The sequence below is a fragment of the Hypomesus nipponensis genome, chromosome 7, assembly GCF_054491055.1.
Source record: "Hypomesus nipponensis isolate SF chromosome 7, ASM5449105v1, whole genome shotgun sequence".
NCBI lineage: Eukaryota > Metazoa > Chordata > Actinopteri > Osmeriformes > Osmeridae > Hypomesus > Hypomesus nipponensis.
In genome coordinates this window covers 9,380,303-9,392,989 of record NC_140367.1, presented here as the reverse complement: position 1 = coordinate 9,392,989, position 12,687 = coordinate 9,380,303, and the positions used below count along the sequence as shown (strand labels likewise).

At 54.9% G+C, this 12,687-nt stretch overlaps 1 protein-coding gene across 5 annotated transcripts in view; it reads left to right on the top strand.

Moving 5' to 3' along the window:
- The window catches only part of sbf1 (SET binding factor 1), a 42,129-nt gene that overhangs the window by 17,267 nt on the left and 12,175 nt on the right, over nt 1-12,687 (top strand). For 2 of the 5 annotated variants that reach the window (XM_084701032.1, XM_084701028.1), the window contains exons 6-24: nt 366-395; nt 2,204-2,309; nt 2,507-2,639; nt 2,835-2,943; nt 3,813-3,926; nt 6,326-6,517; nt 6,672-6,800; nt 6,896-6,994; nt 7,126-7,336; nt 7,468-7,580; nt 7,718-7,867; nt 7,965-8,033; nt 8,153-8,314; nt 8,501-8,784; nt 8,954-9,126; nt 9,263-9,336; nt 11,016-11,208; nt 11,341-11,468; nt 11,586-11,761. In XM_084701032.1, coding sequence (XP_084557158.1) covers nt 366-395; nt 2,204-2,309; nt 2,507-2,639; nt 2,835-2,943; nt 3,813-3,926; nt 6,326-6,517; nt 6,672-6,800; nt 6,896-6,994; nt 7,126-7,336; nt 7,468-7,580; nt 7,718-7,867; nt 7,965-8,033; nt 8,153-8,314; nt 8,501-8,784; nt 8,954-9,126; nt 9,263-9,336; nt 11,016-11,208; nt 11,341-11,468; nt 11,586-11,761 — 2,645 coding nt within the window. The remainder of the gene's footprint in view (nt 1-365; nt 396-2,203; nt 2,310-2,506; nt 2,640-2,834; nt 2,944-3,812; nt 3,927-6,325; nt 6,518-6,671; nt 6,801-6,895; nt 6,995-7,125; nt 7,337-7,467; nt 7,581-7,717; nt 7,868-7,964; nt 8,034-8,152; nt 8,315-8,500; nt 8,785-8,953; nt 9,127-9,262; nt 9,337-11,015; nt 11,209-11,340; nt 11,469-11,585; nt 11,762-12,687) is intronic. The other 3 variants (XM_084701029.1, XM_084701031.1, XM_084701030.1) reach the window with 3 other exon arrangements.

Genomic DNA, 12,687 nt, shown 5'->3' with positions numbered 1-12,687 from the left:
AACATTGCCCCAGTGAAGAACTCCCCTGCCTAGTTCCAGGATGTCGTCGGAACGAACCGTGTGATGCGACCCATCCCGAACCCTGCTGCCATGCCGACAGTGTTTTCGTTTCGTCCACCACGCCTCATGTCTAACCTCGATGCATCTCCAGGGCTCCTATACAGTCGCACTGTAGAGGAGCTGGTGTTGTCCTCTAGCTGCTGTGTATATGTGTTGTCGTGTGTTGTCAAGTGTCCTGTCGTTTTGTCTGTGTTTTTTTTTGTTTGGGCTCTGCTCCCTCGGTCCAGTGTTGTCTAACCTGTGTGTTCTGCTGTGGTCTCTCTCTTTGTCTCTCTCTCTTTATCTGGGGGGGGGTGCTTGTATAGCCGGGCCAGGAGGAGAGTTCTGAGAGTTCGGTATGCCCTGACTTTATCTCCTTTCCAACCAATCAGCTCCTGTCTCTCCTAGTTCTGCACCGGAAATCCTCTCTCCTTGTATCCCATCCGCTCCCTCTCCGCCCCCCTGTCCTGCTCTACCAATCCAGACGCAGCCCCTTCTCCCGCCAGGGAGGAGGGGGGAACCCAATCAAAACGCTCTGATGAGGCTCTATCTGTGACCAACAGCTGATCCAATCACTAAGATCCATTTTGTTATTGGCTGGCTGCATTCCTAGGGCAGTGGTTCTCAACCCTGGTCCTCAAGTGCCCCCTGTTCTGCATGTTTTAGATATTTCCCTTTTCCAACACACCTGATTCAAATCACACCTGATTCACACCTGAATGGTCGTTAGCAGGGTTCTGCATAACTACATAACGATTTTGAATCAGGTGTGTTGGAGCAGGGAAACATCTAAAACGTGCAGGACCGGGGGTCCCTGAGGACCACTGTCCTAGGGCCTGCTTAAGGGTCAGATGAATAGTGAGTGATCAGGTGTTGGCTCCCAGTAGTGGTGTCTGAACAACTCTTCTGCTGCTGCTGCTGCCTGTAAGAGCATGTGATGCCAACGCTAGCCTGTCCTGTCTCTGCTCATACTCTGGGACAGCCTGCCTGGCAGCTGGATTTGAAGCACTTTCAGATGGCCACAATGCTGCTATGGGCAGACAAGTTTCCATGCCAATTGACATTTGAGCTCACCTCTCGAATGAGCTGACGAATGAATACAAAAAAATAGAACTATTGTCAATGCAAAGGGAAGAAATGGTGTTGAACTGTCTGAAAGTACTTGAAATTCTGGAGACTTCCACGTGTAGCAGTGAGACACGGGGGTGTGTCTCTATACCGGTTGTGTTCTGCTCTGGGGCGGGGCATAGCTGCTCTAAACGTGGTTGTCTGTGATTGGCTAGTTCCCAGCCTGTGCTTCCTGTCTCAAGCTCTGTATACGCTCCACAACGTTCCTCTGATCTCTCCACAGCCAAGACTACCGTAGAATAACCTCCCTGATTAGGAAACCCATTTCTCTTCTGGATGCAATGGATGCTGAACACCGTCAAACTAAGCACACTGCCATTGACTTGTTTAACTGTGCGCTTCATCAGCAATGTGGATTAAAAAAAGAAAAAAAAGAAAACGGCTCAATTGAAAATGAGGATCATTAAAGTTGTGTAAAACAACAGATCTATACAGTATTTGGTCCACTCGCACGCTCAACGCGAATGCTAAAAGCCCTGAAAAATCTATCTAATCCGTGACTCTGAACTCTGCCCTTTACACGCACACACACACACACACACACACACACACACACACTCATTCGTAGCACTGCCTGTGTGTAGAACCTGGCATGTCCTTGGCATTTTTCTGCCATAAAGGCCCAATGATATGGTGCTCTGATTGAGACCTCCCTATGGAATAGGGGTTGCTATGGCGTTTGTGGACTCCATCCAGCTGACATGGCCTGTTAAATTGGCATGTACCAGCTAAGCCCTCCATTATACTCCATTACTACCTCTTTCCTCCAAACCACCTTCCCCTTCCCCGTAACTATGACGCCCTTCTGTGATTGCGTTAAAGTACATCTGTTGAACCCAATTTCCAATGAAAGTGTTCACACTCTCCCCCCCCCCCCCCGTTTCCTGTCTTTCTCCCTCCCTCCACCACCTCTCTGTCTCTCTCTGTGTCTCTCTCTGTCTCTCTCTGCCTCTCTCTCTCTGCCTCTCTCTCTCTGCCTCTCTCTCTCTGCCTCTCTTCTCTGCCTCTCTCTGCCTCTCTCTCTCCCCCTCTGTAGAGGACAGTAACTCTGGGGGCGGGGGACAGGCAGGTCATCCAGACGCCCATCAACGAGTCCCTCCCCGTCAGCGGGAGCAGCGTAGCACAGCTCTTCAGGCAGCTCGGTACGACCAATCACAATCCCCCTTCGGCTGCCACTGGCCAATGAAGCATCTCGAATCTTGTCTTTGTGCCATTTCTATGGAAGAACGAACACTTGTTATCTTGGGAAAAAAGCGTTTGATAATGTCCAGAAGAACAGAGACGTTCTCCAGGGTTCCTGATCAACGTGCCTGTGCGTGTGTTCCGTGTTCCTCCCCAGGTATAGTGAACGTCCTGTGTCTGTTCTGTGCCGCTCTGACGGAACACAAGATCCTGTTCCTGTCCAGCAGCTACCAGCGGCTGACAGACGCCTGCCGGGGCCTGCTGGCCATCATGTTCCCTCTCAAGTACAGGTGTGTGTGTGTGTGCAGGCGTTGCTGCCCAAGCATGCACGAGTCACAGTTAGAGTCACTGATCCATCACTACTTGTGTGTGCAGGGTACAACAGTGTGCAACCGTGTGTCTGTGTGGGGACTTTACATGTCACTCCTCCAGCAATCCCCTCTCTGATGATGATGACCTCTTCCTGTTCTCCCCCCCGCATTCAGCTTCACCTACGTCCCCATCCTGCCAGGGAAGCTTCTGGAAGTGCTGAGCACCCCCACCCCCTTTATCATCGGGGTCAACTCCTTCTTCCGCTCTGAGACACAGGAACTGGTGGGTGCCCCCTCTCCACACACACACACTAACTCCAAACAAGACGAGCTAGCGCGCTAGACGAGAGTCACAGTTCAGTAGAATAGATCTAGTCGGGTATAGGGCGCCGATGGTAAGCACAGAGCCTGGTCTCTTGTAAGGCCCTGTGATGGTTCTCTGTTGGTGGTCAAGTAGGCAGTGTCGGGGGCGTAGGTATAGACGGGGTGCGGGTCTTCATGCGGGCTCGGGTTCCCATCACATACCGGCGGCTTGATGGCTGTCCGACCTTAGTTTGAACTCAAGAGGAGGGTGCGACCTCCCCGCGACCTGCCTGTCTCAGGTTCGTCCGTGCTAACAAGCAGTCCCACTGTGGTACGGCCGCGCGGAAGAGCTTGCCGTTTGAATACCTACCCGACTCGGAACAGCACAGCCTTTGTGAGGCGCGCCAAGGTACGTTTCCAATATAGCCGACATTGAGGAAGACCCTCTGCCCATTTCCCCTCGTAAAAGAATGTGCGACGGCCGAAAGTCGTCTCCCTGAAACGTTACGGATCGAAATGAGAGTTTAATGAATGATACCCGGGCCGAGGGCAGTGTGCGTTGAACCACATGCTTTGCCTCACTGCTGTTCCACTACTGTAAGTGAGCCCACATGGTTGATGCATTAATGAACGTTGGGGTCAGGGGGGAGAGGTTATCTCCTCAGCAACTCGTCCTGTGGTCTTTAACAGAAGACAGTCATCGCTAGCTGCCTCCTGTGATTACCAGCTGTTGAGAGAGCCTGTCTGTGTGTGTGTGTGTGTGTCTGTGTGTGTCTGTCACCTACTGTAACGAGCATAACATCATGTATACTGGGCTTGTACTTGTGTGTGTCCCCCTCCCTCCCCCAGTTGGACGTGATCATCGCCGACCTGGACGGCGGCACGGTGACCATCCCGGAGTGCGTCCACATCTCCCTGCTCCCAGAGCCCCTCCTGCAGCAGACCCAGACCGCCCTCTCCATGGTAACCAGCCCGTCGCCGCGACGCCCACCGTAGCAGCCGTACAGCCGTCGCTGCTTCACACGGCGAGATGCGCAAACTCGCTATTCCGTTTTCTTCTTCTTCTTCTTCTTTTCCTCACGAAAGTGGACAGCATACTGCAGCTTGAGAGCGGCAGCATCCCACTGCTTGTCCTCTTACCAGCCTCCACCCGTGTAGTCCTTTGGCTCACTGCCACAGAACTTACTAGAAATGTCCCTTATCTGTTTATCTAATGCTGATAAAGTGATTCAAGTAAGGCCCACTGTTTGTTTGGTAAAGGCCTGTTCAGATTTCCTGGAAAACCTCACCCTGGCATCCTTGTTTACCGCACACTTTATGATTTCCCCCTCAGTGCTCACGTTTATAATGGCATAACAATAACATCATAAAGGTTTATACATCGTCATAATACAATCTCCTAAGTATGTATTATGTCATCTTCCAAGTGTGTATTTTTTTGAAAGTGAGGGGTAAATATCATTAGCCTGGCATCCCATCAAAGGCTTTCACAAGAAACACAAAACCAAAAGCGTGAGTTTGCTGGAGGAGGCTGGGGATGTTCAAAATCAAAGCAAAGATTATTAATATTTTCCCAGGTAAAGGTAGTAACTCCAAGTGTATGAAGGGAAACGGTCATAAACCAGCTTGTTGTGGTAGTTAATAGAAGGGGGGTGGGCGTGGGTCAGCTCCCCCCCTCCCCCCTCCCCTCCTCATGAAGTCTGGGTTTATGGGTCTCCTCATCCTCGACGGACCATCATGAGAGGGTCGGAACTTTGATTTGTTTAGAAAGGAGAGACCAGCATGCCATTGGCATGGACTCCTCAGGACCAGCACAAACACGCAGCGCATGTTTGTTTCAAAGGAAGGGAAGTCTGCTGTGAGGAATACGCACAATGGATTCTGACATGCTGTCCCATGGGGAATGGTCCGAGCACATCTCAGCCCCTCGATACAACATTCAGTAGAATTGAGGGAGGGGGAGAGAAAAGGGCGAACGGACAGCAAGAATGCTCAGAATGCCCGCAGGCGCGAGATTTTCTGCGGCAGTCGTTGCGCAACAGCGTGCGTGTTTATTTGGATGGCATTCCCAGAACACCTAACAAATCTGTACGTTTGCCATTGTTCAAGAGCCTCATGGTTCACAGAGATCAGAGGGAACGTTGTGCAAACACTCCAGGATGTTTGAAGTAGTGCCTGGTAGATTGCCACCTGGCACCTGCTCGATCCACGCCAGCGTGAGTAACAGACCCGGTGCTGTGACCTCCCACACACCAGCACTGGGACACGTATCTGAACCAGACGTGTCACAGTCTGATTTGGGGGGGGGGGGGGGGCTGTGGTTTCCTGAACCCGTCTCACATCCTTCCTGTCTTCAGGCTGGAGGGTGAGGCGTCTGTAGCTCGCATCGCGCTTCGATAGCAAAAGTGCGAGCCATTGATGATGCAGAATGGGCTAGTTCGACAGCAATGTGCTGGCTAGTTTGTCCATAGTGCTGGCTTTGCATCGGTGGAGAGAGAGTGCCACTGGAACCAAGCCCAGTAGTTCTGCAAGCTTTGACGGGGGGGGGGGGGGATTCGGTCACTATCATGAGCCAATGAAGTACTGTGTGTGTATGTAATTTTGTTGTCCGTAATACACACACACACACACACCTCCACTGTCTCCGTGTGGAGCCTGTGCATGTCTGTCTGTCTGCACCTGCTGTGTGTCTATGGTGCCAGACCTAGCCTCTGCCCCAGCCTCTGCCCCAGCCTCTGCCCCAGCCTCTGCTCCAGCCCCAGCCCTAGTCTCAAGCCCCCTTTGACCCTGTCTGTCTGGAAGTTCTGACTGGCCTTCTCACAGAGGACTGAGCCCCAGACTGGCCGGTTCACACAAAGGACCCTGGAGCGGAACACAGGGAATAATTGCGAAAACCGATAGCACTGCTTCTGAATCGGGAGCATAATGAATGAGTTGGATCTACCTAAGCTTTTTTTGGGGGCGGGGGAGAGGGCCTGCAGTGATGTGGCTGTAGATAGTTGTTCAGCAACCGTGGCTTTTGCAGAGCGCTGCTCTCCTCTCAAATGAGCTGCATGTGTTATTCACCTCCTAGGAAGACCTGGGGCTAATCTCGTTAATGGCCGCCTGAATACGTGCCACTGTTTAGTCTGTCCAAGTCAGGCTTCCAGGGAGCCTTCCAAGTAACTCTTCCCAAAAGCTTTTAACCTGATAGTATGCCGTGGTCCGTTTTTTTTTGTTTTTATGCCACGACGCGACAGTGCCATAAAGCGAAATGATTAATTGCGGTGACATTGTGATAAGCCAATGCCAGCTCATGTGCTCTGAGACGTGCTGGTGTTGCCGGGCGTGACTCACCCCTGGCGCCCGTGTCCTGCCCGCAGGTGTTGGACCCAGAGCTGGAGACAGCCGACCATGCCTTCCCCCCATCCTCCACCCAGCCCTCCTCCCTCAAGATCCAGGACAAGGAGATCCGGGCCGTGTTCCTGTGGCTGTTTGCTCACCTCTTCCAGGGCTACCGCTGGTGTCTGCACATCATCCGGATCCACCCAGAGCCCGTCATCCGCTTCCATAAGGTACCATAGCCACGTGGGAGTCTGAAGGACTCGAAATGGCACGTGCTGACTGGTCTGACTGGCTAGCTGAGGAGATGCTGAGTCACTTGGCGTTCGTGATGGTGTGTTTGTTATTCCCGTGTGATTTTTGATGTGTGTGTGTGTGTCCCGTCAGGCTGCGTTCCTGGGCCAGAGAGCTCTGTCTGAGGATGACTTCCTGATGAAGGTTCTAGACGGGATGGCGTTCGCAGGGTTCGTCTCGGAGAGAGGCCCGCCCTACAGGGCCACCGACCTGTTTGACGACGTAAGCGCCATTTGAAATCGGGCGTCTTCGCCCCCGCAGAGCGACCAGGGAAGCGCGGGGCGGCGTCTAACCGCCTGCTTCCTGTCTCTCTGCAGCTGGTAGCCAATCAGGTGGAGCGCGTCCGGCAGGAGGAGAGCTGCCCGCACAAAGTCATGAACCACGTCAAGGAGCTGGCCGAGCTGCTCTTCAAGAACGTACGGGGCCACAAACACAACCACGCCGGGTTGATCTCAGAGCCCAACGTAGACACCAACCTCTTGTCCTCGCGCTTTCAAAGGTTATTTGAGTCAATCTTTTTTTTGTGGATGTTCTCAACCCCTCTCAGGAGAACCCGTACCCTGCGGTGGCCATGCATAAGGTCCAGCGGCCCAGCGAGTGCGCGGGGCAGAACGCCCCCCAGAACAAGGAGCCCTTCCCCCCGCTGGACGACGTCACGGTCGAGCTCTTCGTCGACCACGCCGCCGCCAAGCTCAGGACGGCGCCGCCCGTGGTCAAGGCCGAGGTGAAGGGCATGGTGCCCTCCGGACCCCCGCTGGGTGAGCCGAGCTCGAGCGCGAAGAGCGTTCCGGAACCTTCCGTCACCCACCCATCTGTCTCTCAGCATGTGTTACTAGAGTCTATGTGGACTGGGGGGTGTTCTGACTCCTGGCTGTTGGTGCTGTTCCAGGAGACATCGTCGACAGGAATGGGAACGTCCTGGCCAACAGCGCCCGCAGACTGGAGGTGGTCCGCAACTGCATCACCTACATCTTCGAGAACAAGATGCTGGAGGCTAAGAAGGTTAGAGCCCGGTGGACAACCGCACGGCTGCCTCAACCTTATCTTGTTTAAATACCTCCAAAACCGTTACCATGGCCACAGGGAAAGACTAGCGTTGTTCATATGCTGCCACCATATCTCTCTCTCTTGCCCCCTAGTTGATGCCAGCGGTACTGCGGGCGCTGAAGGGCCGGGCGGCCAGGGTTTGTCTGACCCAGGAACTCAACCAGCACGTGCTGCAGAACCGGGCCGTGTTGGACGACCAGCAGTTCGACTACATCGTCCGCATGATGAACTGCACCTTACAGGTAAGAGCCCCCCCCCAACCCCCCGGACGAGCGTTCCGCGGAGCCGAGATCCGGCCACGGTCACGTCATCTCTGCTCTCCTCCTTCTCCTCGCTCAGGACTGCTCCCACATGGACGAGCACGGGATCGCCGCCGCCCTCCTGCCCCTGGTCACCGCCTTCTGCAGGGTGAGGACCCGTCACGCGTTCGCCGCGCCCAAGCCCTTTTCACTGCCAGCCCCCCCACAGTGTCCCCTCTCTCTCTCCTAACCGTCACGATGGTTTTCTCTTCCCCGTGTGTGCGACAGAAACTGGGGGCGGGCATCACCCAGTTTGCCTACAGCTGCGTTCAGGAGCACATGGTGTGGACCACCATGCAGTTCTGGGAAGCCATGTTCTACAGCGACGTCCAGAACCACATCCGGGCCCTCTACCTGGAGACGGAGGAGGCGGAACAGCAGCTGAGCCCTGTAAGGAACCACACCCCCCCCACCCCGCTGCCCTCCAGGGCTGACCGTGTGTTCGGCCTGTGTGGCGCGGTGATCCCCACCACAGTACTTGGTACCGGTGGTGAAGTGGTAAGGTGAGGCCTTTAACCGGAAATCCACCGACCGATCAGTGACCTTTTGCCCCCTTTGCCTCGCTCCCCCCCCCAGTCCCAGGAGGTGCGTGAAGCGGGCGGAGGCCAGGGGCTGCTGAGCGCCCTGGACCTGGCGTCGGAGCAGAGCCGCCTGTGGCCCACGCTGAGCAAGGACCTGCAGACGGAGCGCGTGCAGAAGGAGGAGAGCACCGTGTTCAGCCAGGCCATCCACTACGCCAACCGCATGAGCTACCTGCTGCTGCCCCTGGACACCAGCAAGAACCGGCTGCTGCGCTCGTCCGGCCTGGGGGACGTGGAGAGCGTCAGCAACAGCTACGTCACCAACAGGTACACCAACAGGTGCAGACGACCCTTCCTTGTTTTTTTTACGCTTTCCCGTACTCGCATATGTGTGAGGGAGCCGGGGTCCTTTATTGGGGTGGTGGTGGTGGGGCGAGGTGGGGGGGTTTGGGTTTGTCTGCGGAGCCGTCACCCGCCGCTGTGCCCCCCCCCCCCCCCGTCCTCGCAGCATCGCCGGCAGCATGGCGGAGAGCTACGACACGGAGAGCGGCTTCGAGGACGCCGAGGTGTCGGACGTGGCCAACTCGGTGGTGCGCTTCATCAACCGCTTCGTGGACAAGGTGTGCAACGAGAGCGGCGTGACCAACGAACACCTGAAGGCCCTCCACACCATGATCCCAGGTGAGGGAAGGGAGGTCGGGAGGCGGGGCTGAGACACCAGGGGGCCCCCCCGAGGGGAGACCAGGGGACCATTCAGGAGCTGGGGGAACATTCATGGTGAGGCGCCTCTGACCCGCGCCCGTGTGCCTCCTCTCAGATATCGTCCAGATGCACATTGAGACGTTGGATGCAGTCCACAGGGAGAGCAAGCGACTGCCGCCGATCCAAAAGGTAACCAATTCCTTCTTTTACATTCCGCTGGACAAAGGCCACGCCGAACCCAGGCCAGCCCCGCCCATCCCCCCCTCCACCAATCCCTACAGCTCAGTGGCACAGTGGCACGGCAGGTACGTCTGTCCCAACAACGTCGCCTGCATGCCGGATGTTGTCGTTCTTTCTCTGACCCCCCCCCTACAAGCCTAGCAGACTCCTTCTACAGCGGTGCATGCTGGGCCCTGTAGTCCTCGGGGGGCCTGTCAGACTACAGAGACCTGTGTGCCTTCAGGCAGAAGGGTGCTGTTTGCTCGGTCTGTGTGCTGCTCGCTGATGAACAAAGGGAGCTTAACATCGCGTCTCTGTATCCGTGACAACTCCGAGCCCTTATCCTGCCAAATATCAGTTTCAAACACCAATCTACCGTGAATCAGGTTCATTTGAGCTGGACCGTGGGCTTTGCTCCCCTGTGTAATACTGTACCTGAGAGATCTCCTCCTAATCCCATCATGCATTGTGTTTTGCGCTGACTAAGCACTTCAAATCCCCTCACGAGGATACAGGGCATCAGGTGCTGTTGTGTAACAGATTATGGAATGGGTTATAAAACACAATTCTTTTTTTCATTAGTGGAACCACTTTGTTTGGTACAGTTGCCTCTCAAATAAGCTGACCAGCAGAGAGGGGAGACAGGAAGTGATGTCAATGCCCAGAGACAGACTCTCACTGCCAGACACTAGACTGGTCTTCTGATGATATTTTGTGTACCACAATTTAATTCCATGGATGTTTCCCAGTTTGGGAGAATTGTACACACACAAGCCCACTCTGAAAACCCTGAAACCTCAAACTACCAATTGTAAAAGGAGTCTTCAGATGTTGTTGATAGTCTTCTAGGTTTATAGGAGTCTCTGTAAGCATACAGCACACATATTTGGCTGAATTTCTCCTTCTGCTTATTTAGTTTGATGTCAAACAGGCTAACTCAGCCAAATTCCCACCACTTTGTCGTCATTGGCATACCCAGAAAACCAATAACAACAAATAACGGGGCCAGAAGTCGTCATATCGAGTTTTGTGTTTTGACTTTTGTTGCGTGATATCGGTAGTTAGGTTCTTAATTCATTGCAGGGTTGGAAGTTGCAGTTTTGCCCCAGTGGGGTGTCATGTTGTCTGGCATGGATGTGAAGGCATGAGCTCTGGGTTGGTGTGGCATTTGTCCAGTTGGCAAATATTGATTGAGTTTGGAGACTAACTCGGCAGCATGGTGTACCTGTTCACGTTGGTGTGCCATGTTTAGGACTGCAGAACAGAAAGCACTGACCACTCTTCTCTCTTCCTATGTTCTCTCTCCACATCTCCCTCCCTCCCTCCCTCCCTCTCTACCTCCCTCCCTCTCTACCTCCCTCCCTCTCTACCTCCCTCCCTCTCTACTTCCCTCCCTCCCTCTCTACCTCCTATGTTCTCTCTCCACATCACTCTACTCTCCCTTCCTCTCTCTCTCTCTCTCCCTCCCTCTCTACCTCCTATGTTCTCTCTCCACATCACTCTACTCTCCCTTCCTCTCTCTCTCTCTCTCCCTCCCTCTCTACCTCCTATGTTCTCTCTCCACATCACTCTACTCTCCCTTCCTCTCTCTCTCTCTCTCCCTCCCTCTCTACCTCCTATGTTCTCTCTCTCTCTCTCCCTCTCTCCAGCCCAAGCTCCTGAGGCCTGTCCTGCTAGCAGGGGAGGAGCTGGTGATGGACGGCATGCGGGTGCACCTGATCCCCGATGGGCGCGAGGAGCCCACGGGGGTGATGGGGGGCCCCCCCCTGCTGCCCGCCGAGGGCGCCATCTTCCTCACCAACTACCGCCTCATCTTCAAGGGAACGCCCACCGACGCGCTGGGTAAGACCAGGAGCCCACAGACACGCACACGTGTGTGTGTGTGTGGATGAGACATACAGGTTGTGAGGCCACACACACGCGCTCCTTAACACCCCCTTCTTCCCTGCTGGTGTGTGTCTCTCTCCTGTATAGTCGGGGAGCAGGTGGTCACGCGCTCGTTCCCCATCGCCTCGCTGACCAAGGAGAAGAAGATCTCCGTCAGCCTGCCCATGGACCAGTTTATCCAGGAGGGACTGCAGCTACGCTCCTGCACCTTCCAGGTTCTCCTCTCCTTTCCTCTCCTCATCCATCCAACTTCCTGCCCCGCTACCCCATTTCCCTCCCCCCCCCCAGCTCCCCCTCTAACCAGCCTTTGTCTGTGTGTTCCCGCCCCCTAGCTGATGAAGATAGCGTTCGACGAGGAGGTGGCGTCGGACCTGGCCGAGGTGTTCAGGAAACACATGCACAAGCTGCGCTACCCCCAGCACGTCCAGGGCACCTTCGCCTTCACCGTGGGCCAGGGCAGCAAGATGGTGGTGGAGCACAAGACCAAGGACAAGAATCAGTCCCTGAAGTAAGCACACACACACACACACACACACACACAGACAGAAGCACCATTGTATTGTGTACCCCAGTTCACCCACACAGAGCTGTCGCCGGCGTTCTGCAGCCCTCGAACCATCAATCTCGCGTGAGCTCAGGGGCACAGATGCTCCCGACGGCATCCGACACCTCCCTCACGTCCTCGGGGCGAGGCGCACACGACCCTCGACCTCACGCGCCGTAACTCGCACACGGGCAGAGATGACACGGCAATAGCGCAACGCTGACGATATATAGGATCGACCCCGCGCTGAACCGCTCTGTCGGAGGAGACATCACATTCCTGCCCTGCTTTCTGCCGCCTGGATGTTTCCGCACGTCCCAGCTCTCGGCACGTGTCGAGGCTGTTTTTATGGGTTGGGGGCTGAAGGGGATTGGATATTGTCAACAGTGCTGGTGGTGCGAGCGTTCACGGGTGTATGAGCGCGTGGTCGGATGCCACTTAGGATTGCCGGTGCGTTTGTGTCTCTTACTTGCAAGTGCAAGTGCATTAGCGGTGTGGTTGGAGTTAACGTGTGTGTGTGTGAGAGAGAGAACATGGTATGTTTCCGGAAAGCTGCCTGTTTAATTCTGCTGGCTGCACCCTCGTACTCATATATTCAGAGTCAGCTCTGAAGGGCCTGAGGAATGAGACTGTTTCACATCCTACTGTCCACTTTCCATCCTGGTACAATACATACACCCCCTGGTGCCTCTCTCTCTCTTCTCTCCCCTCTCTCTTCTCTCTCTCCTCTCTCTCTCTCTCTCTCTCTCTCTCTCTCTCTCTCTCTCTCTCTCCGCCCTCTCTCTCTCCCCTCTCTCCTGTGGGGTAACAAAAAAAGCAGCCCAATGAATAATTCAGTGCTGGAAAGTGTGACAGCCTCCCTGGTCGCTGTTTCCATCTCTGAGCGGCGT